This window comes from Felis catus, chromosome C1 (genome assembly GCF_018350175.1).
Source record: "Felis catus isolate Fca126 chromosome C1, F.catus_Fca126_mat1.0, whole genome shotgun sequence".
Lineage (NCBI taxonomy): Eukaryota > Metazoa > Chordata > Mammalia > Carnivora > Felidae > Felis > Felis catus.
Genome location: NC_058375.1, coordinates 134,183,584 through 134,211,415, shown reverse-complemented (window position 1 = coordinate 134,211,415; position 27,832 = coordinate 134,183,584). Strand labels below are relative to the sequence as shown.

Sequence of the window (27,832 nt, the reverse complement as noted above, 5' to 3'; positions counted from 1 at the left end):
GGAAGAAGAAATGCTGTTGTCAACCTTTTAGATGCCCCCATATCATTTCAGTTTTTTTCCAGTATCTCTTTAAAATAAAAATTAGCATAAATTATTTTGAGTACCTACTAAAGTTTGATTGCCTAGTAGAGGTTGAGTTTCACAAAAAAGATAATGAAGATACTAATATGTCCATTTATTAATATAGAGAATGAGGTTCAGAGAGTTTAGGTAACTCACTTAAGGCCACTTAGATTTAGAGTCAAACCCAGTTTCTCTGATTTGAAGCCTGTAATCTATTCACTAATTTATGCTGTCTTTTTTTTAAGGATTAAGCATTACTAACTTGGTTAAGAAGGTTGTCAATGTCAGATTTCACCACGGTTTTGTTTGAAATGCTCACATTGTGACACCTAGTGTGCATAGCCTGTGACAAAATAGGAGCCATGTAGGCTCCCTCATGAACTACTTTACCTGACCCTAACTGGAAGGACAAAGCACAGACCTGCCACTTCCAAACTCTCTCCTTCCCTTAGAAGTTGCATTGGTTTAAAGGATGGACCATTCAACTCCTCAAAAGAAGCTGGAAGCAGGGCACCTAACAGTGGCATCTGTGTCTTTTCTGCTGGGGAATTACTCTGGTCTGTGATGAGCAGACTCATCTGCACTCTGTGAAGACCAAAAAACAGGAAGTGAGTCAAAGCCTCCAGTCTAGGAGTGGCTGACAATTCACATAAGGGGCACACCTTTTAACCTCTGACTTAAGTTGGAACCTGACTCTATGAATGAGGTACTCTGGGGACTTGACCATTTTCCTTACAATATCTGGTCCATACCCCATCTGGTAGTTTTGGCCTCTGCTGCCCGTAATTCTCAGGATATCAGCTGAAGAGCTTTCTCACCTCATGACTGTAACACAGGAGCCACTTGGACGGCATTGTCAGCTCTGGAGAGAGTCGTGAAAAGAGTCAAGTGGCAAACTTTTGCCCTGGCTTGAACTTTTAATGCTTTCTCTATGCAATCAAATGCTTATAGGTTCTATTGTTCAGTGTATTGACAGACAACTCAGGAAGCGAGTTGCTCCTGCAAACTTTGAGGGCATAGCCAGAACAGGTTGAGTCTTTCAGTGTCTGATGAGACTTTTAAAATAGACCCTTTAAGGATGAAACAGTTTTCAAAATGGAGAGAAAGTCCTTCTACTCCCCCATCTCCTCCAGAGAGACAAGACATCATCTCTAACCTCTTACACCTTTTCCACTTCTGCGCACATTATCTGACATTTGGTAGGTGTTTATTAAAGGTTTTTGAGCAAAAGAATATATATGGACTCTCAAATTTCAGGAAGGTCACACATCTAAATTTTTCCTGCTCAATGTGTGCTGTTATTCACTAACAAGGTCTACAAAAGCACCACCCTCCTGTATTTCTCTTCTCTGTTCCTTAGTTTCCTAGTGTTTTGATATGTCTTTCCTAGAATTAAAGAAACAACAATAACAACTATTTAAAGATTCTGGTTTACTATATATTTTTTTCAAATTTGTAATTCTACTGGAAATACTTGAATTTTCCCTAGAGGTCTTTCTGACTTGCAGAGGTGTGTCGATAAGATGAGCTATTATTATGCATGCATTGTCCCCGCTCTGTGCTAGGTATCACACCTGGTATTTTGTTGTATGTGTTGAGTAATTAAATCACAAGGTCAGTCACTAGTATCTATTGAACATCCACCACACAACTGTCACAATTCCAAGAACTGAATATATAAAGGCCACAGGGGTGCCTGTGTTGGCTCTGTCGATTGAACGTCTGACTCTTGATTGCGGCTCAGATCATGATCTCATAGCTCGTGGGTTTAAGCCCCACATCGGGCTCTGCACTGACAGCTGTGAGCTGTCATGAAATGTTCTCTCTCCCTCTCTCTCTGCCCCTCCCCTGCTTGTGCGCGCGCGCTCTCTCTCTCTCTCTCTCTCTCTCTCTCTCTCTCTCTCTTTCAAAATAAATAAATAAACTTTGAACACATAAAGGCAAATAAGAGACACCTCAAGGGGAGGTCTCAGGGGGAGACAGGCAATAAACATGGAAACAAAGCCTCCACATGGCACTGGGAGGTGGGTGATACCCCCATATTACAGATGAGGACACTGAAGATTAGTGAGTCTGCATCCCACCCAAAGGTATAGAAGTCATAAATATGGGATTCGAGCCAAGTGTCTCAGACCTTGAAGGCCCCATTCACTGTGCTGTCTAGTGGTCTCTAGAGCAGGTGTCATGCAGCTCTCCATTAGTCATTCTGAGCATGTCTGTGGAGAGCCTCATAATAGGCTCTGAGAAAGGAAGGAAAAGAACTTTTGTCAAACAAGTACTTAAACGTATTTCTCTCTGGAGTGAGGCCACTTCTTAGCCTGACCTGGGATGTTGCAGGTCCTTTATTCCCTACCTTCCCATGATGGCTAGCAGGTAAATTTATCCATTGTTGGGAGCCAATTAGTGCCTCATGATTTCACCATCTTAACTGGAAGGGCATTCTTTTCTATTTCTCCACACAGAGGTACAAAACAAAAAACAAAAAAACAAAAACCCAACCTATTAGATATGGACTTCAGGTTAAGGAAGACACAGAGCTCAGGAAATACTCAACCTCAGTAAGTCAAAGGTCCTAGGAATAGGTAGACAGTCTCCCCACAAATGTATGGAGAACAATCAGGGGAGGGACTGATATGGATACTAGTGATTCAGTGCAGGAGACAGATTGTGACTCAAGAAATGCAAGTATTTATGTTTATTTTCTTTTGGCAAAAGCACAAATCATGCCAAAGGTGGGGAGAGGTGCTTACCACAATTAAAAGGAGGAAGAACTAAATTTGAATGATAATTATTTACATGTATGTAATTGGTGCGACATTTTATACAAGTGAGACACTTTACAAAATTTTCCTAGAACAAATCCTCAGTTGTGAAAGGACGTGAGGCAGAGGCAGGGCAGAGCTGGCAGTGAAATCCCCCAAAACCCAAAAACAGCACAGGCATCAGCGCGGGGGGAAAACTCTTTGCATTCTACAAAATGGACACCGGGTGGCAGCACATAATAACAGCAACTTTGTAACTGCTTATCTGAAGAAGGCTGGATAGTGCTTAAAATATTTATTACCATTGTAAGACTTTGTTAGCCTGAGCTCAGGTTTAACACATTCATTTGTTTTATATCTTACACTCACTTCTCCTATGCCTCCTTTAGGTAATGACAGATGGCCAACCAAAAGTCAGAGGAAAATATACATGAGATAGCTTCAAAAATTTCAGACTCTCTTTGGGCCACATGCCTTTTTATCTGACTTGGTCCCACTGGATTTGACATGATTCCCCACAGTGGCAGGAATGAAAGTGATTTATGCCAGTATCCCTGACCGTCCGTAAAATCCTTTGGTCACTGTTAAATGTTCTTACTCATTCTCAAACTGGTAGGTTAGGAAATTATTTCTTCTCTCTCATAGTCTAAGTTCTTGTACATCGCCACTGCTAAAAGTGGGCCAAAGAAACACAGACGTATAAACACACACATCTTTGTCAGTATTACAAGAAATGTGAAATCTTGATATATTCGAAGAGTTATCAGATGTTAGAAATTACAGCATAGAGTGGAAATTTTAAAACTAAAGCAAACTTTTACAAATTAACTTCTGTATTCTGTACTATCCAAATCTTCCCTCCAGTCCTCACTACTGAACTTGAAAAGAGAAAAAGACAATTCAGCCTGGAAGAATTTATGGGGATCCTGAGCAGAAAGTGGTAACGAACAAATAAGTTCACATTAGCAGGGTACTTTAGCATCATGTTCTAAAGTCTCTTCTGAGAAACAATTGTTCAAGAAAAAAAAAAGGGAGGGAACAAAACAAAAACAAAGGTCTCAAAAGCAGAACAGGGACCAGCTACATGCGATACGATGTACAGAGCACAAGTGAGATGCTGCTGACAGTGCAGGCATGAAGTGACAGTGACAGGTGGAGATGGAGAGGTAGTGTCCATGCTGTCAGGTGCCTTCTGTACATGGAAGTATTGAAAGGAGCTTTTCACTAGGGTTTCCCAGAGCTGCAGAGAAGCCTGGGATACTTCCTTTCAGAGATGGAAGTCCCAAAATGAAGAAATTCTTAAACATCACCAGAAAAACAAACCGCATTTTCAGTGTAAACAATTAAAAAAATGAAAGCTGAATGCTACATGTATTCAACTTTCAATCTTGCCTGTGTATCACATGGTAATTTATGGCACCCCATTTCAGGATAAGCTAAATTTACGGCCCTTTATGAATGTCAGATATAGTCAATGAGTTCTCCTTTCTGTTACCCACTTTTATTCATAGAGAGTGGTTAAACTCTTCCCAGAGAAAAAGAGAAAATATATGAAAGAGGGAACCTAAACAAAAAGGAAAAGGAGGGGAAAGAGGGAAAATAAAAATACAATGCATGATGTAGATGACTTATCATGGATTTGTGAGTAGGAAACTTTATAGAGAGTAATAAAATAATGTTTGCTAAGTGATAATTGAAGCCCTTAGCACTGTTGATGGTATGAAGTAAACGGACAGTTCTTATTCCCTGGCTCCAAATAGTTTCGAGCAAGAGAGAAAACACTAACCTACTTCAGAGGACAGGGCTAAAATCTGATACTAACTATACATACAATAAGATTTGGGAGGAAGGAGAGGCTAATACCAGCGACCAATTTTCTCCATTTGTACAAGTGAAAGTAAAATAGTAACACAGCCTATCTCACAGCATTATTTCAGTATTACTGGTGGAGCATTTATCCAAGTACTGGACAGAGTATGTGTTTAGCAATACTGCTTATTAATTAATTAAACTGTATAACAAAATATAAAGCATTTTAATAAGTGGGGAAACGTCAATAAAAAAGACATTTATATTAGAAATACAAACTATAGCAACTATGGTATACTATTTAATAGTTATTAAATTTTCAATGGGATGAAAACTACACAATTTTCAAGGTTATGATTAAGCTGATCATTTTGTTGCCAATTAAACATATCAACACTTTGAGCAAACAATATAACAATATGTAACATTAAAAAAAAAAAGTCATGTGATTTAATCAAGTATTCCAGGGTTAGCATTTCTCCTAAAAAATAAAAGAAACATTGACAAACAATAGGAGTTTTACTCCAATTACAGCTATTTTAGTATAAGACTGGAATCAACTTAAAATTCAAATAAAGAAAGGTGTAGGAATGGTTTGGTATATTATAGTGCCTTCAACCTGGTATATGTTATTAAACATGGTGACCATATCTACAGAATTCAACTGGTAAAACATGTATAATAAAACACTAAAACAAACCCCACAAACAATCAAGAGTAAAATTATGGAACAATATGGATCAAAGTTAAAGATTTTTGGTCATTGAGGACTTTGATCAGCACAGTAAATAGACCGTGAGAGACTTGGAGGAGATATTTGTGAAGTCTAAAGTTGACAAGGTATTACTACCTGGAGCATATTAGGAGTTCTTTCAAAAACAAAGTAAGTAGGTCAATAGAAAATCATCAAAGTTGAAACATAGGCAATTCTCAGAAGGCAGAACCTGACTAACTCAAAATAGATGAAGTGATGCTCAACTAAAATGCCAATGAGAGGAATAAAAATAAATGTAGTAACATTCTATTGCCATCAATTTGCAAAACTGAGTTATATAATGCTGTGTGATGAGATGATGGCAGGGCAGGTTCCCTTCTGCTTTGAAGAAGGAGTGTGAACTTGTGCACTCATTCAGGGAGGAGTCTGGCTGTAGCATTCAATGGATTTATAGATGCGTGTATCTTACCACCAAGCAATCCTTCACTCCTGGGTACAGGCCCCATAGAGAATGGCTAACAGATTCGTAAGGGGACATATATGTGTGGTTTATTGCAATGTTGTTTGAGATGGAAGGAGTTAGGGACAATTTAGGTGTCCACTCCTGGGAGGTTAAGTTAAATTTGGTGTATTTACACAATGACAAAATGGGCATTAGTTGGAAGAAATGAACTCATTTTAAATATATAGATACAGATTCATGTCCAGACACTAACACTGAAGAAATGTAATAAGAAACAGAATGAAGTTTAAAACACAAAAGAGCTTATGAAACTTAGAGCACATTCACATACACACAACTACACACTATTTGCTAGAATGCCACACATATAACCACATAAATATAGAGAGAGTGGATTTGATGAACATACTTTCTACAGGGGATTGAAGTGAGGATTGGAGGCTGAAAATAAAATAAAACCAGTTAGGGGTCTTGCCCAGAATGATGATAATAAAAGGCCACACACTGAAGAGTAAAATCAACTCAGTTCGGTGCACCTGATGCTAAAAAAAAAAGAAAGAAACTGAAATGTATATAACTTTAAATGAAAAAAGCTGAAAGAATGCATAATTGTATGCAAACTGGTTGAAACAACAATAAAACAGAGCACAAGCTAATGTTTATATGAATTTAAACTAGAACACAAAAATGATTTGCAAACTGATTAAAGTAACAACAAATGAAACGAATATAAAATGATATGTACACTGATTGAAACTGACTAAAAAAATGTATTCACGGGAATTGGTTAGGGAAAGGGCCTTATTCTGCCCCTCTGCATTTTCTTGACACCATCTTATAAGAAAAAAATTTTATCAGGACAGTTTATGGGCAAAAACACTATGAAACCATTCTGGTGGGACATCATCTTTATTTTCTGGAATTCCTTTCATTGGTATCTCCTCCTTTTCCATGCATGAGGCTTGAGGGAAAGCTCTCATCTCCTCTCCCCTACCAAGCCCCAGTGAAAGCTAAAGTGATAACTTAGACAAGGCCTTGGGTCCTTTTCTGTCCTTCCTTTGGGCTTTGTGTGCACATAACTGGTAAGGTAAGAAAGGGTCTTGATTATTCACCTTGGAAAGAGCCATTGCTGCCCTCAGCACCACTCCCATGAGCTGGTGTCACCGGGAGTGAGGTCCAAGGAAAAGGAGGACACAAGGATTAATCAGTCAAAGCCAAAAACTCCTCCTGTCACCCTTTGACAATACAACTCCCTAAGCCAGATTATCCACTGAGGTGGGGACAAGTTCAGTGTCTTAAAGCAGCCTTGAGCCTTGCATTTGACTCTGTCTCCTATTCATGTTTCTCCTGGACTCTTCAAGGGGATGTGGCTGCAGGGTTACTGCAGAGAAACAGTGTAAAAGAGGGTTCAAGGCCCTCTTTACTGTCTGAGAATAAAACACAATATAAGAAAAAAAAAGAGCCTGTTGTTTAAAATTGAAATAGCTATTTTAAGCAGTAGTAGAATTACGGATGATTATTTTCTCCAGTTTTACTCCTTTTAAATAAACACATACATACTCCATTACAGGCAGCAAAATAAGCATACTTCATGGTCTAATGTTGGCCAGAATGCCGTCCTAGTAATGAATTGCATGATACAATTAACAAATGTCCCATTGTGTAGCTAATTAGTACATTCATCCTTTATGGTTTAATAATATAGTCATAAGTAAATGCTTTGTCTCCCAATTTGAGCGCCTTCTACATATCTTTGTAGCTTGCATATCACCTAGCACAAAGCTAAGTATGTAATAGCACCTATATGAGAAATGGGAAAAATTCTAAAATGGAAATGATTATTTCTAAGTATCCCACACACAGAGAATGTCTAGCATCTTTCTCTACCTATCAACCTTATTTTTTCCTTCAAGGCTTATTGTTGTTGTTGCATGGGAAATTCTTATTTCCTTTTTCTAATTTCTCTCACTTTACTCTGTGTTCATTGCACCTCCAAATGTGGCAACATTCAACTTTTTATTTGGCAGGTGATTTTATTTTCCTTTTTATCTTTCTCAAATGAATTTTATCTGAGTAGTAAATGTACTTCAAATCCTCCATTCTTCAAAAATTATGCTCCCGACATATTGTAGGGAGATTTTTGTATACTGCAAAAAGAGTACACTCATCCCTTCATCTGTTAAACCGAAAATCAAGACTCATTATCTTATTTATTTGCATTTTTTTTTTTTAAGATTCAAGATCCAGGGGTGCCTGGGTGGCTCAGTCGGTTAAGTGTCCAACTCTTGATTTTGGCTCAGGTCATGAGCTTTCGATTCATGAGATCAAGCCCCGCATCTCTCTCTCCCTGCCCCTGCCCTGCTCTCAAAATAAATAAATAAACTTAAAAGAAAAAAAAATTTCAAGTTCCAGAAGGACAAGAGCACTTCATTTAATATTATGTGCAATGATATTGAAGGTAGTGCTTTATTAGAAAACTGTAATTACATTAAAATAATAGTGTTGATCATAGTGATAGCAGAGGGGAATATCCTGGTATTGTACCATAGGGCCTTCCTTTCTAAACAACAGCAGTGACACAAGTTGAGGAGATTGGGAACTATCACAGTTATGTAAAAGTGAATTAAGTAACCTTTATTACCTTAGTTTCTTTCCTCCATCTGCAATTTTAGCTTTTTGAAGATAACCTTCTTTTTCAACCATCTGCAAAAAGAAAGCATATATTAAAACTGTGTCAAACTCCTATGCATTATTATTTTGAGTGAACCTATGCTCTCCAACAGTCATTGCAGTGATGGAAGTTTCCAGTCATAGAACTTCATTAATAATGCATATATAGCTTATGGGAAGTGCCTGCAAGATCATAGTCATTACAAGCCGTTAAATATCCAAAAGAAAGATTACAAAGAATAATGTGAATGATTTATTAGATGGCAATACACCTTTACTCACTTTTCTTTCAGGGCATTGAAGTCCCTTGCTACAAAGTTGATTAAAAATGGTAAAACAAAAACAAATTTAATGCTTTTCTTAATTTAACGATCATCCTTAGAAAAGGTCCTTTCCACACCTAATCCTCACTACCTCATATATTTGCTGAGGCCAGGAAGTGAAAAGAATTCAGTGGAACCAAGTAACAGAGCCAGCTGAACTATGAAAGGGCATTTAAAACAGTGATATTTCATGCATTTCCTTCGGTCACTAAGACACACTATAGTAGCACTATTTCATTATCTTCTTCCATAATGTGGGTTTGCTTCCTTTCCCGTTTGTACTTATTGGTTTTCATCGTTAATACAGCTGCAAGTTTCTTAAAGGAGTTTCAACAATTTGTTATAACTTCATAGAGGTTTTTGTGGAGTTCTAGGGTAAATAAATGTACAATGCTAATTGTGATGTGTTAACTCCCAGCAAAGTCTATAGTAGGCATTTTAATTTCTGAGCACCTCATTGCCTTGTTCCTCTGTCAGTCCCACACACCCTTATCTCAAGTCCTTATCCTGTGTTCCATCTTTTCACACTAGATGAATTGACAACAACCTTCTCCCCCACACTATATGCTAGAAGCTTCTAGAAGACACCTGCCTGACATCAAAGGACCACATTCCCTCAGTTCCACCCTTTCCCCCTGACTGTAGTACTCCACCCCACCATGTCTCCATCTCATAAACTCCTAAATGCATTAAATCTACTTTAAAATTCAATTTATCTGTGTATTGTTATAGGATCCTTCCAAGATTCCTCTGTAATCTCTTTTAGGTGTCCCTGCCCTGAATCCCCATTTTCATTCTGCCATTATCACTATAACAGCACTTATTGGGTCATAGTGTAGTTGTCCATTTACAGAGGTCCCCCCGAGCTGCAGGGGATATACACCAAGACTCCCAGTAGATGCCTGAAATCATGGATCACACCGAACTGTATATATACTATGTTCTTTCCTATACATCCATATCTGAGATAAGGTTGAACTTATAAATTAGGCATAATAAAATTAACAGCTAATAATAAAATAAAATAATTATTATACTAATATACCGTAATAAAAGTTATACGAACGTAGTCTATCTCTCAAAACATCCTATTGAACTGTACTCATCCTTGTGATAAGGTGAGATGACAAAATGCCTACATGATGAGATGAAATGAGATGAATGATGTGGGCACTGTGACATAGCGTTGGGCTACTATTGACCTTCTAATGGTATGTATGTCTGAAGGAGGATACCCTACTTCTGGATTCTATGGACCATGGGTAACTGGAACCGTGGAAAACGAAACTGTGAACTATGGGGACTACTGTATGTGGTGGTACCTGCACCTGTGCTGTGACTCTGCCTTTCACTCCTGGATTCCCAGTACCTACAGTACTTGCTGACACCAATAATCACAATTATAAATATTGTTTAAACAAATTAGTGGATGCATGAGTGACTATTCTAATGTTTTTTTAAATCTTTATAGAATAGTGCAAAAGCCAAAACATCCATCTGCATATGTCAGGTGAAAGGAAGGGATACTTGGGGATAAATGAATTGTCCCAAACCACTAAAATTTCACCAGTTCGTGAATTGGTATTTACAAGACTCACTCTGATGTAGGTGAGATCTTTTCTTCTAATTGTTCATTATGATATTCCTAATACATAGCACAGTACTTGCTTTAAAAATATATTTGATGAATGCACTTTAATAACAATGATGAAGATACTAATAATGATTCATAGCAAAGTTTTTTCCACATATCTACATTTCCAGAAAATTTCTTCTACTTCAGCATGTTCTCTACAGTCTAAAAGAGTCTGTGGAGGTCTCTTGGATAATTTTCAGAATCGTGATGCTCAGTGGTGTCTTTTTTGTACTTGGATGCAACTATTTGTTTGTTTTTCCCACCTTTTATTCCACGTATACTGTCCCTTTTTTTGTGGTGCCAGAAAATTTTGTTTGTCTACCCCCTAAAGCCCATGTAACAAGTTCAGTGTTTAACTCTGGGCATTACCGATTTTTACAAGTGTTTGGAAGAAGGATGTTCTCCGTAGCAATTAGCATCACTGAGACAGTCTCTTTCTTTAGTAATGTATATTGAGAAATTTTGTTGTGTAAGCACAGACAAAATTTACTGTTTTATTAAAGCTTTCTTCTGATGAAAATAAAGTAGTTACAAAAGTCTGAATTTATCTGTCAAAAAGCTACAAAACCTCTCAAACCATCATAAAAATTGATGCATGCATTCTCAACTAAGAATATTGCCTTTTCCCTGCCAAAAAAATTTACCAAAAGACCAGTGGGTGGAGGTTTAGTGCCCAGAATGTATTGTTGATGATCATTTCTTTAAAAAGGGAAGGGAAATTCAAAATGAAAAAAAAAAAACTAATAACTCTTTCAGAAAGAAGCAAACACAAGCCAGCTTGAGACACAGACTTTAAAATTCTCTCTCCCTGAACACCTAAGAAATGTTTCTCCAGACACTGCTGGACTTTTTCAGAATACGGAGATTAAGACCAGGGACTGGATTTCTCATGTCAGGGCTCTATCAGTGTAACATCATTGCCATCAAACAGGCTGAGCCAGTTCCCATGATCTTGAGTCAAGGCAATAGAGTTTCCAGGCATGACCACACAGAGGCCCAGGAAAAAGGAAAGAAGAGGGGTGAAGAGCAAGTTAGTTTTCTTCTCCTATATCATCTCCCAAAGTCTAGGCTGCCTTTCAGGTCATTAGAGGTAGCTAATAATCATCCTACTACATACTCTTACTACACTTACTACAGCCATATGTATGTTTACATATCTACATGTATTTACACGTGGTTATATACATGTACAATCATCATGCACACATTCCCATTTCTGGGATCAGGTGTCCATTCTCAATTACCGCTTCGATACTTCATGTACACTCATTCATCCTTTCAATATATTTTCAATTAGTAACATCCTCTTCCCCTTTAATATCATCTGCTCTGCTCACAATGGGACTGCAAAGATTAATAGGACACTCTTAATCTTATCAAAGCTTATATGCTTGTGAGCTCACATTCAAAAACACTCGTGTTCCTCTCTTTTGCAGAATGGATACCACACCCCATCTAGTCATCTCAGCAACTCAAGCCAGCTTCTGCCCTGGAACAGAACATTCCAACCAGTCTTCCTACACTGAAAACACTGCATTATTGTAAGTCCAATGCTGCAAGCAACACTTCACTCTTCATTATTTCTTGTCATGATACTTTGAAATACCCCACCGTATTTCAGGCATTAGAAATCAGTTATTCCGGAAGGATCATAGGAGCTGAAAGAAGTATTAGGACAAGCAGAAGATTGCTATGTATTTTGTCTGTGGATGTACATATAGTATCATATTCATTATTTTAAGTATTTATTCCTACTCTGTGTTAATCCCATGGATTGAAGGGATGTTAATCTTTCAATTACAGTTGAGTATGATGGTCATCTTAGGCTCGGATGGTCTTATCTCTAGTAATTTACAAAATTCTGTGAAGTTTTATATCTAAGTTTAGGATATTATGTGGCAAGTTCCAGGCCAACCTGAAATTCCCTTGAAGTAAAAGTACTCCCTAAACTCTGTATACTTAAGAAATGTCAACCAATCTTTAGATGCTGAATCTGGCTTCTTAAGCAATTTGTCCAATGTCCCTTCGACACCCTATTTTTTAATGTTAAATGGCAGGGAAGATCAGCAATTTGTCCGGATTGGATGCCAGCCAGTCTGCTAGCATTGAAGAAGTACTCAGCAGACACAACTGTGCTGAGATACAGATGAGAAGAATGAATGGCTGTGGGATACCCAGATAGCACCTGTTTATCAACCTAAGTTGGAGGCTATAGACAAGGCAGGAGAGCAGAAGACAACCTTTGATTAATGGTAACAATCGTGGAAGAAAGACCAGCCTGTAACCATAAGTACAGACCTCGCAATTTATTATGTGAAGACTTCATGTTGTTCTCAGATAAAAGAAGTAGACTTGAAAAGAATAGGTTTTCATCTACAACAGTCCACCACAAGAATTCTGTGAAAACGCATCTGTATGAATAGAAATGAACTGAATCTAAAGACTTTCTCCAGATTTTGATGAGAAAGGATTGTGACTTTTAACACCAGAATCACACAGCCCTTATGCCTTACAATAATTTGCTCTGTTGATGTTTTTAAGTTATTGTTCTTTTACTCTTTGTTATGATTCTGTGTTCACTGGCAACCTCTGACTCTTAATTCAGCTTCTGAGATCCTCTGAGGTACAACATTGGTGACTTAAACAGTCAATATTAGTGTGTCTCCCATTATAAATTTGCAAATCAGAGTTATTGTTTATACATGAGCTTCTTACAAATTTGGTTACTGTGAGCTAGTCCCAAGGCATCATGATCATTGATAAATAAAGTTTTTCTAGATCCACAAAGCTGAGGCGGGCCCCCTGCCCTGAACTGGACTGAGCCTTCTAAAGCAGTGCCACCCTGTGGAACTTTCTGTATGACTGACCGATCTTCCTCTATGATAACTCAGCATATCTCTTTATAACCACAACCCTGGGCCACCATAGCTTTCAAACAGATTTAGCATTTAAGTATTTTCCTATTTAGTAGTAAGGAAACTGCTATATTTTTCCCTGAACTTTTTAGAGATCACAGTACTTTGCTGATAATTTTGTTTAGATGATTTGTATTAAAAAGCACACATCCGGTTATATCATTTTACCTCCCAATACTGCTTCTCTTTCTTTATGAAATCTCTTCTTTACTTGTCCACTACCCACATAAATATACTTCGTTGTTCTTTCCATTGGTTTTATTTTTAACTAATTTTTTTATTTTTAAAGTAAAAATTGTATTTACTTAAGGTGTACAACATGATGATATGTATACCACAATGATTATTACTATAGTCAAGCTAATTAACATACCCATCTCCTCACATAGTTACCTTCTTTAAACTTGTTTGTGGTGAGAGCACCTGAGATCTACTCTGTTAGCAAATTTCCACTATATACTACAATATTATTAACTATAATCACCATGCTATGTATACGTATCCTATATATCTCCATTGGCTTTCCTTCTTGTGACATGGTCTTCAGGTCACATCTTGTGACCATTTTCTTCTATGGGACTCATTGCTTACATTTTTCTTCTCAGTCTCCAATTATTTCTATACTGGCTCTGGATTTATTGCAATATCAGATCAGCTGACCATGTTTATGGACTTGCAGGTGACACAATCCATTAAGAATGGAAACGAGGGATGCCTGGGCAGCTCAATGGTTAAGTGTCCAACTCTTGAATTTTGGCTAAGGTCATGATCCCAGGGTGGTGGGATAGAACCCCATGTTGGGCTCCGCACTGACCGTGGACCCTTCTTAAGATTCTTTCTCTCTCCCTCTCTCTCTCTTTCTGCCCCTCTCCTCCACTCTTATGCTTTCTCTCAAAAAAAAAAAAAAAGAAAAGAAAAATTAAAAAAAAAAAGAATGGAAACAAAAGCAGAGAAAAAAAATCACCTTAAAAATCCAGCCTATCTGTATATCATATAAAGCACTAATTAAAAAAAATAAATGCTTAATTTTAGAAGTACTTTACATATAGATCAAGAAAGAAATGTGGTGTTTTGGCCTCATGTAAATACATAATTGACTGTGTGCATACTTGTAAAGAGTGGTAAACCAAAATTCAAGTTGGACACAGTGATGACATGAAAAGGGGAACAGAAGAAAAGCAAAGAAAAATTATTCTCTGTCATACACAAGAGGTGTCTGCAAAGAGCAAGTAAGCACTCTCAGAGAGGCTGTCTTGATTTCAGGCCTCCGAGTTAGGCATGGTTGCTCATTGCACTTATTTACACCCATTAGTATACATGTTGCGCAATGCTTTCATGGACATCCTGCCCATCTCACTTTCTCGGGGTTAGGCTTTGGGGTTCTGCTGAATGTCTTGAACTGGTTTTCAAATGCTGGGTTTGGCAAAGCACATATTCTGTTTTGCCAAATGCTTTTCCCCATCATTTTAAACAACCCTGTGTATTTCAAGGGAAATTTTACCCACATGTCTCTGATTTATTTACCCCTAACTCATCAAAATGTCATCTTGAAAAAACTGCTATTGGATGTTTAAGAACTCCGTGGCTTCTTCCTGAGCCTTTCATCTTTTAACCAGTGTGTTTCATTTTGCCTCCACCAAAAAGGCCCAGGTTCTGTTGGGGAATCGGACTGATGAGGGTAGTTCTTTGTGTCTCAAGAATTTTCTTCAGTCTTCTGGAGGCTTTTCCTGTATCCCACCTCTCTTTCCTCATCCTCAGTTTCTTTCTTCTTCCATAAATTCGACTTCTTTGTGTCCTTCATTTAAATATGTTGTTCTTTCTTTCCCTGTCATTGGAATTCAGAAAGGAATGGTCTTCCAGGTTCCTGTCTGGGCAATTTATTAGCATAATTCAATTGTTTTGTTATAACCTAATTTGGTCTAGGCAGTAAGGAAAAAAGCATTGCTCAATGTTAATAGCCTTTGTTATTGTTGTTGTTGTGTGTGTTCTTTTCTCTACGCTAGAGTTAAATGAAATTCAAATGTGGATAGGAGGTGTTATTGTAACCTGTTTCTGTGTTTTCATGGCTTCTAATCCCCTTAACGTCACCTGAAGGCCCCTCTTCATCTGAGCACTGCCTCCCTTTCCCTACACCCCCTGGCCCATTTCCCTTGTTCACCATATTCTGGTCAGTGTGGTGTTCTTGTAGTTTTTCAAAGGGGCTTAACTTTGTTCTGACCTCCAGACCTTCACACTTGCTGTTCCTCCTATTCACAACCTTCTTCAAGTTCTTTGTTTGACAAACTCTATGTATCCTGCAATCTCAATTTAAATGCCCCTTTCAAAGAGTGCTTTTATGACTACTTAATCCAGGGTAGGTTAGCCCCCTCTCATAGAAGCTTATTTTTCTTCCTCCATGGTATGTTTTGTAATTTGTATTTAAAGAATGATGCCTTCCTTTACTTGTTTAATACTTCTCTCCATTCCTGGATTTCAGGCTCCTTGAGTAAAGGACATGGATACTTAGCATATGATTACTTACCCCAAACTTAGCACAGCACCTAGCACAGGGACGGCCTCAACAAATCCAGGAATTAATAGACATTTCCATCGGAGAAAAGGAAGGGCACGTAAAACAATGACAACCAGGGGATGGTTTCTATTAGAGTTATTAAATTATATCACATATTATCAACACACTACTAACTTGAAGATCTGGGAGGATGTTATTTCAGAAAACCTAATTTTATCTTACTGAAGTAATATTTTGAAAGCCTAGAGAGCTTTTGGAAATTTTTTGCAATTTAAAGAAAGCACAGGCTGATCAATAGAATTATTCCCCCAAAGTGGCTGTCTTTTGTTTTAAAATAAGAAAACACTGTATGCTTACAATGTTTTTCATCCTCAAAGCCCTCACAAGTATTAATTAATCCACAAAATGATATCTGGCTCCAAAAGGTAGAATCTGAGACTTAAGGTTTATCTGCAAAAGCCTGCTTTGCCCCCAAGCCATGGCAACTTCCTGAGTTCCATCCTACAAATCCTCCCAGCTCAGGAGGCAGCAGATGATTCTCTAAAACCTGCCACAGGCTTTTGACTCCTGCAGGGTTATCCATACACTGTCTCATACTCTTTTGATAAAAATAAAGATGATAAAAATTTAGCATGTTATAAACACGGTTATTTTTGTCAAGCAATTTTTTAAGGGAAAAAGGAAAAATGCCCTGAAAATAATTAGATATCATGAACAGTTAAAACAGGGAATATACAAGATCAAGAAACTAATGCCTATTAGTATATTTGACATTTCATGTTTAAAATCTTTGCTGCATTACAGCACTTGTTAAGCCAGCATACGGATTCTCAGAAAATAATTTAGGTTTCTTGCATTGACAGCATATGGATTTGTATACCATGTGGCATGAATGACGTCACCTGTCAGTGAACTGGGTAGTTTTAGAGATTTTAGACTCCAACCAGAAATGTATTTTTGCCAATATTCAAAACAAATGCATTATGCTTCTGTTTAACCCTGTTGATCATAATCTACTTCATTAAAGGGAACACTGAGAGGTGAGGCATGGCTACCAGAGGGTGATAGTGTCTATTGGTGGACCCACCATGGCAGATTCCACTTTTGTAAAGTGAATCATTTTTCTCCAAGAGTGTGGATCTAATGAGATACCTCTGCCAGTTATACTTAAAGCCAAGGCTTCTCATGATTTCTAGAAAATGTTCAGGGGAGTCCTGAATATAAGAAATAAAAACGATGAGATTTGTACAGCAAAAAATGTTGGACATAAATAAGCTGAAAAAATCCATTTGGTAAAAATAATAACAGCACCAACTTAAAGAACTGTACTATTTTCTAAAATGTTTTAATGTATATTATTGCATAGTAATGTATATTATTATATAGTAGTTCATCCTGGTTGGTACTGCTAAGAGAAAGTACTGTGAGAGCCTCTAGCTGACTCCAGAAACAATAGTGGGAAGGAAGGAGTGTAGTGGAGATGGAAATGAGGAACATACAAAGTTTGTGGGGAAAAATAAGTGTGTCCAGGTAAAAATAATATAAAGTTAAGTTAGTCAGATAGAAAGAGAACTTTAGAGGTTCTGGAAGATAACTGAAATGTTGGCATGAATCCTAATGGATAGTTAAAAGTTGGTCCGAATGTGTTGTTTGAGGAAATTGGTGATTATTTTATCATTGCCCATCATAATGGGGTTATTCATAAGCAAGAGATGTGGGGAAAAGAGGCATTTCTGCCTTTAAAATAACATTAAATAAGTAATTTAATTTAAATGGAGATTGATTGATAAAAGTTGAATATAACCTGTGTTCACAAGACAGAGTAAGATGAGCAGTACTCAGACAGAATCTAGGGAAACTGATGTCAGGAATAGGTAGTAAATTGGCTGACAGTTCCAAAAGTGTTTATAGAGTTAGTTGTGTGTGTGTGTGGGGGGGGTACGTGTGTGTGTGTAACACAGACAGAGAGAGAGAGAAGGATTGAGAGAGATTGGAAACCAAAGAGCTTAAAAAATTGTGGTTTCATTCTTTCTATTTAGCCATGCTTCCCAATGCCACCTTTCCAAAGTCGTCTGACCTAGAATAGAATATTAAGCACATATATGTACTATCTATTAAGATACTATCCATCATTTGGGATATTCAAAATCAGTTTCATTTATTCTTGAACAACTGAAGATTCAGAGTCAAGACAGCCAACTATACACCAGTAAACCAACAAATAATCTTAATGTTAGGAAACTAAATTGACAAAACTATTTCAGAGTCAAGACAGCCAAATATAGACCAGTGAACCAACCAACTAATCTTAATGTTAGGAAAGTAAGTTGACAAAACTAATTCTGAATAGTCTAATGTGTTTGAAATATAGGCATAGCACAAATATGTTATTATTGATTCAATTTGAATAATCATAATTCAACTTTTTAAAATTCACAATATATATTTTATGTAAAAATTTTAAGACACCTTAAGGCATTGATCAAATATAATTATGTATATATTTGCACATATATGATCACATATCTAATTGCATGTCTATATGGATATTAAACACACACTCACATAGCTCCATTTTCAGCCCAACTTCTGCCATGTTTCATCAAATACTTCAGAGAAAACATTTGCATTTGCTATATCGCAAATACACAGCTCTTTTTTTAATTAATTAATTAATTGATTGATTTTGAAAGAAAGAGGAGAGAGCATGCATGAGCAGGGGAGGGACAGAGAGAGAGGGAAAGAGAATCCCAAGCAGGATCCACTCTGTCAGCATAGAGCCCAATGCAGGGTTCAAACTCACAAACCACGAGATCATGACCTGAGCTAAAGTCAAGAGTCGGGCACTTAACCCCCTGAGCCACCCAGGCACCCCAAATATTCATCTCTTTTAATTATTTATATGTACTTTGTTCTATAATACAAATTTATGGAAAATAAATACAATTGCTTTCCATTTCACTAGACAACTACACTTTGCCAGGCCTTATATGAAGTCCTAATAAAACAGTGAGTGAGACATAGTCTTCCCTTCAAATAGCTTACAGTTCCATAAGAGAGAGAGAAAAGGAAACAGGCAACTTTAGTATGATTATTGAAAGAGGCAATTTAGAGATAGAGGCAAGGTCAAGCTACTAGGGACACACAATAAAGGATTAACCTGATTCAAATTTGAGGAATCAGAGAAATACTTCACAGAGAAAATGCTAAGTTGAGACCCAAGTAATTAATTTTGAAAACAAGGTATTGTTACATCTAATTAAATTGAAAAAATCATCTGTCTCTATAAACAGCAAACATGCATATATTTGCTAACATCTGAATCAACAATATAATTTTAACACAACTTTAATATCTTAGTATTAAATCAATTGACAGACACGTCTTTTCTGAACAAACCCTAGTCTCAAAAGCAATGTAAAGGTATGTATGATATAGTAAAGAAAATACAAGTCATGACCCCTAACTTCAAAGCATTTACAATCTAGCTGTGGAGCAAGTCTATTACCCATGAACTAGGGGTGAACAACACAAAAGAGTGCTGAGATGAAGGAAATAATTGTTACAGAAAATCCAAGCTCCTTCAGGGTAAGAGCCCTGTCTTAATCATGTTACCACTCCTAGCCTGAGGGTATGTTATTTGAGAACAGATAATAAATAAGATAAATCAGAGATCATGAGAGAAGTCTGTAGACTTGATGTTATAGAAAATAGGAAGCTCTTAAATGCCTGGACAAGGAAAATGAAGTAATGAAGGTACTGTTTAAAGAAGATTGGTGTAGAATTGCTACACAGGATCATTGGAAGGGGCACAGTAGAGTACGTGGGAGGGTTGGTGGAGGGGCGGTGAGATCAGAAGAATTGAAGGCCTGGGCAAGGATGTGTGTGTGTAACCATAAAGAAAAATGTGGGTACCACACACATTGCAGAGAAACTGGTTTGGAAAATGGTGACTTATTTGATGGGCCATAGACAAAAAAAGAGGATCCAAGAAAATTTCTTCTAAGCCTGGATGCATGTTTGCTACTCATAACGATAGGCTTGATAGAAAAGGAAACCAGTTTTGGAAGAAGGTCCTGATGGGTTCAATCTGGGAGATTTCACTTCTGAGATGACAAGGAGACACAGTAGAATAAATGACTAGTTAACACTTTAAGATAGAGGATAAGAGGCATGCCTGGATGGCTCAGTTGGTTGAGCATCCAACTTCAGCTCAGGTGATGACCTCATGGCTCATGAGTTCAAGCCTCGAATCAGGCTTGCTGCTTTCAGTGTGGAGCCCACTTTGCATCTTCTGTTCCCCTCGCTCTCTTCCCCTTCCCCACTCACTCTTTCTCTCTTAAAATAAAACAAATAAACAAAAAAATATATAGAATGAGATAATGAAAAGAAAAAAGTATAGATCTGTGTATTATAAACTTGAAAGTAAAAACAAAAGCCATTAACAGCTTCATTTGTGCATTAATTTAACACACATTTGCTGAGTTCTTAGCATGTTCTAGCAAGTGCTACAATCATGGAAATGGAATTACGGACATAGGAGACAATACCTCTGCTCTCACAGAACATTTTAATGAGGTAACAAACAAATAAAAAGAAATTGTATAATATGCCACATGGTAGCAAGTTCTATGGAGAAAATAATTTAGGGTAAGAGAAAAAAGTGTGATGGAAATAGTGGATTTTCTTGTTTGTTTATTGTTTTTAAGGAATATTATGAAAGATCCATCTTTTTTAAAGTTTACTTATTTATGTTGAGAGAGAGAGAGTGTGAGAGAGCACCAGGGAGGGGCAGAGAAAGAGACAGAAAGGATCTCAAGTGGGCTCCATGCTGCCAGTGCAGAGCCTGATGAGGGGCTGAAACTCACAAACCTGTGAGATCATTACTTGAGCTGAAATCTAGAGTCAGATGCTTAACCAACTGAGCCACCCACATTCCCTGGAAAGACCCATCTTAAAAGATGATATTTGAATAGAGATTCCAAGCAAATGAAGAATAAGCCTTGCAAGTTTCTGGGCCCAAAATAAATGATTTTGTACCAGGCAGAGGAAAGAGCTGGTGTAAGGGTCCTGTGAGAGAAGTAAGGAGGTCAGCTTGGCTGGAGCAGAATGAACGAGGAGAAGAAGGAGAAAGGTGAGGCCAGAGCCATAGCTGACACCTGTAGAATCTGGTGAACCCAGGATGATTTTCGGTGTTTTCCCTGGAAGATGCTGGAGGCCAGAAGGAATTTGAAGTAAGCAGTGGCATCACCTAACTTACATTTTAACAAGATCACTCTGGCTGTTATGTTGAAAATAAAACGTAGAAAGCAGGGGTAGAAGTGGCATGTTAGTTGGAGCCGATTGCGTTCAATCAGGTGAGAGATGACACAGTGAGAAGAGAGCTGATTCTGGATATATTCTGAAGGTAGAGCAAACACCCTAAGAGATGTTTAAGTTTATTTCATGAGAAAAACAAAGGAGACAAAGATGACTTTAAAAGTTTTGACTGAAGAACCTGGAAGAATGGAGTTAGTTTACTCCATCTAGTAAAATGGAGCAGATTGAAAGTAGCAAGTTTGGGAGAACATCAGGATCAGTTTAGGATATGTTAAGTTTGAGATGTATGGCCGATATATAAATGAATATGCCACAATATATAGTACTAGAGTTTAGAGCAGTGGTCCATGCTGGAGAAGTGGTTAGTGTAACACAGTACATAAAACCATAGCACTGAATGATACACTGTAGGGAAGAAATATAAAGAAAAAGAAGTTAAGTTGAGCTCTAAGACGAAGATGAACCAGCAAAGGAAATGGAAAATGGATGTCTATTTAATTAATTGGAGACCCGTGAGAAAGTAGTTTACTGGTACTTATGTAAGGAAAATACTTCAAAGAGACATCAGATGGGTTAAATTCTCAGATCTAATGAAAGAAATGAGACTTTACCAATGGATTTAGTACTATGGACAAAATTGATGACCTTGATAGGAGATTGGTGGTTGGGATAAAAGCCTAAAAAGGGGTGCGTGGGTGGCTCAGTCAGTAGAGCATCCGACTTGGGCTCACATCATGATCTTGCTCCTCGTGGGTACAAGCCCTGCATCAGGCTTCATGCTGACAGCTCAGAGCCTGGAGCCTGCTTCAGATTCTGTGCTTCCCTCTCTCTATGCCCCTCCCCCTGCTGGCACTCTGTCTGTCTGTCTCCTGTCTCTCAAAAATCAATCAATAAATAAACATTAAAAAAAAAATTTTAAGAAGCCTAAATTGAGTTGGTTCAACAGATAAAGGAGGAGAGAAATTGACAACAATAGAGGTAGGCAATTCTTATAAGGAATTTTTATTCTAAGGCAAAGAAAGTAATACAGTAGAGATGGGAGATCTAGAACATGCAAAATTAAAGAACATAAGAGAACTGAGCTAGATAAATAAACATTTTTGGTGCTGAGGATGAGAAAGCCCAAAAAATGAACTTCATTCATTTTACTTACAATGTTTCGGGCATTCTTCTAGTCATTAGGATACAACAATAAAAAAAAAGGGAAACAAAAAATTCCTGCTTTCACAGATTTATAATCTGCTGGTAAGGGATTAATTTTGTTCTTAAAAAATTTGCCAAAATTTGCAGTAAGCCCCAAATAATCTCTGCTTCCTGTTATTCACAGCCCGGTGTAGTCCTTTCTCCTTGAGTGTGGACTGGATTTAGTGACTTAATTCTGACCAAGAGAATATGGAAAATTTGACAGGATATCACTACCATGACTAGGTTACAAGAGATTTTGCCTTCTGTCTTGCTAACAGAATCCCTTGCCTTCTCAGTTTGCATGCTTTGAAGAAGGAAGCTGCCATACTGGCAAAGTCTATGTGGCAAGAAACTAAGAGCAGCCCCTGGACCACATCCCTGAAGGAGCTGAACCCTGCCAACAGCCATGTGCATGAACAGGAAAGCCAATGGCTTCCCCAGTCAAACCTTCAGATGTGACCCCCAATTCTGATTTAACGTGTGATTGCAATCTTTTGAAAGACTCTGAACTAAAGGACTCTGCTAAGCCACACCCAGATTCCTCACCCACATAAACAGGAGATAATAATGTATATGGTTTCAAGTTGGTGAGTTGGGAATCATTTATTCTGTAGCAGTAGATAAATAATACAGTATTGCAGGGAAATCATCACTTACCAATTGTTCCAAGGGAGGAATGACATCTTTCAAGACATGTTGTGAATGATTCCTCCTGTGTCGGGATATCTGCAAAAATATTGACATTAGATATTATTATATTATTTTTCTCAAAACAAGCTTTAAATGATTTAAAAGAGCATATTTTAGTAAAAGTACAGAGATACATAACCATATTCAGATTCATTCAAGAAGTCAAAGTAGATATAAAATGAAAGGTAAATGCTTTGGACGTTAACTAATTTGAATTAAATGTGTACTCAAAGACGGCTGGCTGCAACAATATCTCCTGTTCCACATACTCCTTTTACGATGTAACCTTGATACCCTTCCTCGCAAGTGGTGGGTCTATGTTCTTTCATTTTGAACCTGGGAAGAGCTTTATGGCTGTTTCAATTAAAAAAGTATGGCAGAAGTAAGTGACACTACATGATTTAAAATATTAGAGCATAATAATGTCATGTTCTTTTAGAACCCTCTCATTTGGAAAATATTCACCATGTTGTGATGACGTGCAAATCATCTCACACAGAAAGAGCACAAGGAGACGCCTTAGGTTTTTCTGGCTAAGAGGCTAGCTGAGGTTTGAGCTACCAACCGCCAGTCATAGGAGTATAGTATCTTCTGATGTTTCCCTCTGCCAGCTATTGAGTCACCCCTCCCCCCACCACCATGTTTCAGACCTAGTAGAAGCCTCAAACACTGTGTAGTAAAATAGGCTGTTCCCGATATGTCTTATCTGAATTTTTGACCAAGTTCTGTCAGCATAAAAAAAAAAAAATCAGTGTTTTATACCTCTATATTTCAGGGTGAGTTGCAATGCTGTAATAGTAACTGGAACAAAATATTTAATATTGAAACATTTTGTGTTTATTATATGAGCTCAGCTTTTTCGGAGTCAATGTTCTATTAATTTTCATGTCTTATTCTACAGATGTATTTAAACACACAATAATAAATAGCTAAGTGTTTTAGGAACAGCATTTTAAAAATGCCTTATTGTTGTTTCTACCAAAGCATCAAAGGCAGATTCTATAATAAAACAAAAAGAGAAAAAGAAGGAATTTATAATGAAATCCTGTATTGTTTGATAACTTCAACAGAAGCTATAATTAATAACACTATTTTACTAGATAGGAATTTTCCAGTATTTTACATGAACAAGAGAGAGGAGGGTAGGGAAAGGGGGACAGGACAGGGAAGTAGGAAAAGAAAGAATGAGAGAAAGAGAAAGAGAGAGACTGGGGGATGAGTGTGAGGTATTAAAGAAATAAAGTGGGTCTGCCAAGTGCCTAGAAAAGAACTTTGGATGTCTTTGAATCTGGTTACTGGCACATGTAACTGACTGAAGGAATTAAATCAATGTCTGTTAAGATTTTGAGAGAATTGTATTACCAAAGAAAACAGAAGCCTGACCTAAAAAAACCTGTGACTCCATGCAACCCTTGATCCCCATGTTTGCCCCACAAAACTGCATTATGAAGGCAGTACAACCTCCAAGGAAACCATTCTCTTCAAAGCTCACTTTAGATGCGGCCAGTGGGGGATAGCAGAGAAGGAAGAGCCTTGTGGAGAGCAGCGCCAGAAACCTTGGAGAACAATGGACATTGGGAATTATCCCAGAAAGGAGAGCCAGGAGAGCCAGGAACTGACTCTGCGGCCAGGGCAAGGGTCTCACAGGGCCTGCCCAGCAGGCTTTAATGATCATTCCGTCAAGTGACTGTTGGCTGTTTACCATTTATTTCCTTTACAAATGAGAGTCTTTTGTTTGCTTGTTTCCTGTTATGGAGTTCTTGCTCCACCATTGCCTGTTGGATGTGGTGGGAAAAACAGAACAAAGAACTTATTTTTCAAGTTCTAAACCCTTAACCCCCTGGAGAGAAATTGACCTGATGGAGAGAGTTATGTTTATCACCAGCTATGCTGATATTGGAGTTTGATGTGGTAACTGCATTAGAGTTTTGGTTGTCTTCTTTGGGGAGGCGGAAAGATATTGGAAGGCAGATGTGAATTGATAATACAGTGAAGGGGAGGGAGGACTGTGACAAACCCTGATGCTTCCTCACCAAAATTCTGTCCTTTTTCTAGGCTGCATTTCGCAGCCTGCCTTGCAGTTAGGAGTGGCCACAAAACTAATTCGGACCAATGGGATGTGAGCAGAAACAATGCGAAGCTCTCTCAGTTGAAGGCTACTAAGCAGTGAGTGCTTTCCCTCTGTGTTCCTTCTTTCCTCATATGCTGGCTGGGAGTAAACATGGAGAGAGGCCCTGAGGGACGATGAAGGTGCAAGATGGACGAAGACTGAATCATCATGTGGAGAAAAGCCAAACATAGGCCAGGAAAACTCCTTTTGTATTAGTTAATAAACTTGCTATGTTGGAATAATTTTATACTTAGAGAAAAGCTGTAGCAAGAGAGCTCCTGTAGAATTCTAACTGCAATGTAGTGAGAAATAAACTTCTATTTCTTGGAGCCATTGTGTATTTCAGAGAATTTTACAGCTGCTAGCATTACCTTAAAGAAAACCACGATAGTTGATCTTAATTCATTTTGAAATGAATATATATTATATAGTATATAGTATAATTATACACATTATTTAGTGTATAATATATAGTATATGTTATACATTATATTACATATTATTATATATGATATATTATATTCATATATATTTTTTATTTAAGCTTTTTTAAGGAACCAGGCACTTATTTTATACTGCTATACATTTGGAACTTACTTCTCTTAACTGTTAGTCATTATATTAAGATTTATTATCTTCACTGAAAATTTTATATGTCTTACATTCAATTTACAATGGTGGAAGAGTTCTGGGATTTTTGTTGTTGTTGTTCCATTTCTTCGAAACCTGTTGGATTTCCAGTCTTTAGTCCTGTCTTCGGCTAAAAATCATTCTCTTTGCATATAAAACATCTCAAGCTTTAAATGTTAGAGAAAGTAGTATCAAGCAAATGTCTCTACAATACTGATGAATAAGCACTGGGCATTCTCTTATATCAGCCTTACCATTTCTTCTATGGCTAACCCATGCCTTCCTTTGTCCTACCACTACTAGATTTTGATGGGTGTATTGGCCCATCATCCTCTCCATATTCTCTTCCAGTTGCTATAGAAAGTTTTCCTATAAGACAATGCTTTAAGATGTGTTGTGTATGTATTGCGAGAGGCACAAGAGATGATTTTAGCTGATGAATGTTTTAATTTTAATTATCATTTACAGTCTTAAGGTTTAGCAGAAAAACCTATCACATAAAGACATTTAACTGGTATGAATATATTTTCCATTAAAATAGAGTATAAATGATACAGTTAAATAAGTAATATGTAGTATGCAACATGAACATGGAAAAAAAAATCCTACAAACGTAGTAAGTGAATGACTGAAATTTGGGAAAGAAGTTTTAATGAGAATTCAGAACAGAAATGACCAGTTACTGAGCACATCCTTAGTTCATCCTTGAAGGGAACTGTTGGGTCCATGGTATAGACAAGAACTCGAATTGAAAAATGGTACAGTATTATTGTCTGTAAACATGTATTCAGTGCTTATTATTTGTCAGGCACTGTTCTAAGTATTTTACATAAATTAACATACTTAATTGTCACTCCTTTTTCATAAATGTAGAAACGCAGACCCAGACAGTTTCAGTAACTTTAAAAATCCAGAGCTAGTCAAAGGCAAGGGTGTTGCTTAACCAGTATCTAAGCCTTTAAATATTGTACTTTATTGCTTTGCCAGGGATATAATGTATACGCATAAAGGCAGTCATTACATTCTTGGGGAACTACAAAGTTGAGATTTCCTGCATGCATAAGGGGATATTTCCAAGGTACAAATTTGAGTCAAACTTACAAATTTGTACATGTTTACACAGGAAGCTAGAATCAAGTTTCAAATCTGGTATGAATCATCTTAATTTTCCTTTAGGGAAAGTAATATTGCTTATCATTCCTAAATCAATAAGCTAGCCAATCTATCATGTTCAACCAAGTTATGGAGATGCAGAGGAAAAAGAGAACTTTCATCACCTGTCTTTTGCTTTAATGCTCTTCTCGGTTAAGCATTAGGCACAGAAATGTGTTATCATCCCAAATCAGATTACTCTGACTGAGACTTATGATTTAGGAAATCTGGGTCCAAACCTGCCTAGTTGTTATACACAGATATGACAAAAAGTTAAGATATTCTAAGACAGCTGTTGTTATGTAATTTACTTAATTGAAATAATAATTTAAAGAACACTCGAGGTCAATCAAAACTTTATGAGGTAAGTTTGAAGGAAACAAAGGCTTTCCTAAGCCATACGTAGTATAAAAGAACAGAAAATCTTATAGATTTGTACATGTTTATCTATCAATAGCTTATTATTAGTATCTGAAAATTTTGCTAATTTTTACAGGACACTTTCTTGAAAAACATTTCTGCCTAGGACATCAGATATTCTTATTAACCATTCATTTAGCCAGTAAACATTTCATGTTTAGTACCTAGTAGTTTCTAATAGTAGATGCTCAAAACATACTTGTTTGTTGATGTTATGAAATACAGCTAATGCTAGTATTGCAAAAAAGAGTACTTCATTTTGGACAGTCCTAGTTTTTTCTCATGAACTTCAGGACTTTTTAAATGTATCTGATACCAAAAACCTATGTTTTGCTCTGTGAATTACTTCTGGAAACATTTCAGAGTATTAGCAATGGTGGGATCCATTTTTCAATCTTAGATCCTTCTTACTTTTGCAGGAATTCTTTTAATTTTTCTTTTTTTTAGGGTTTATTCAT

The 27,832-nt window shown here is 37.2% G+C and overlaps 1 protein-coding gene across 8 annotated transcripts in view; it reads right to left on the bottom strand.

The window, feature by feature from the left end:
* The window catches only part of ARHGAP15 (Rho GTPase activating protein 15), a 615,977-nt gene that overhangs the window by 515,869 nt on the left and 72,276 nt on the right, over positions 1–27,832 (bottom strand). For all 8 annotated transcript variants that reach the window (XM_045033724.1, XM_045033723.1, XM_045033726.1 and 5 more), the window contains 2 exons: positions 23,030–23,098; positions 8,454–8,515 (listed from right to left, as the gene is read on the bottom strand). In XM_045033724.1, the coding sequence (XP_044889659.1) occupies positions 8,454–8,515; positions 23,030–23,098 (131 nt within the window). The remainder of the gene's footprint in view (positions 1–8,453; positions 8,516–23,029; positions 23,099–27,832) is intronic.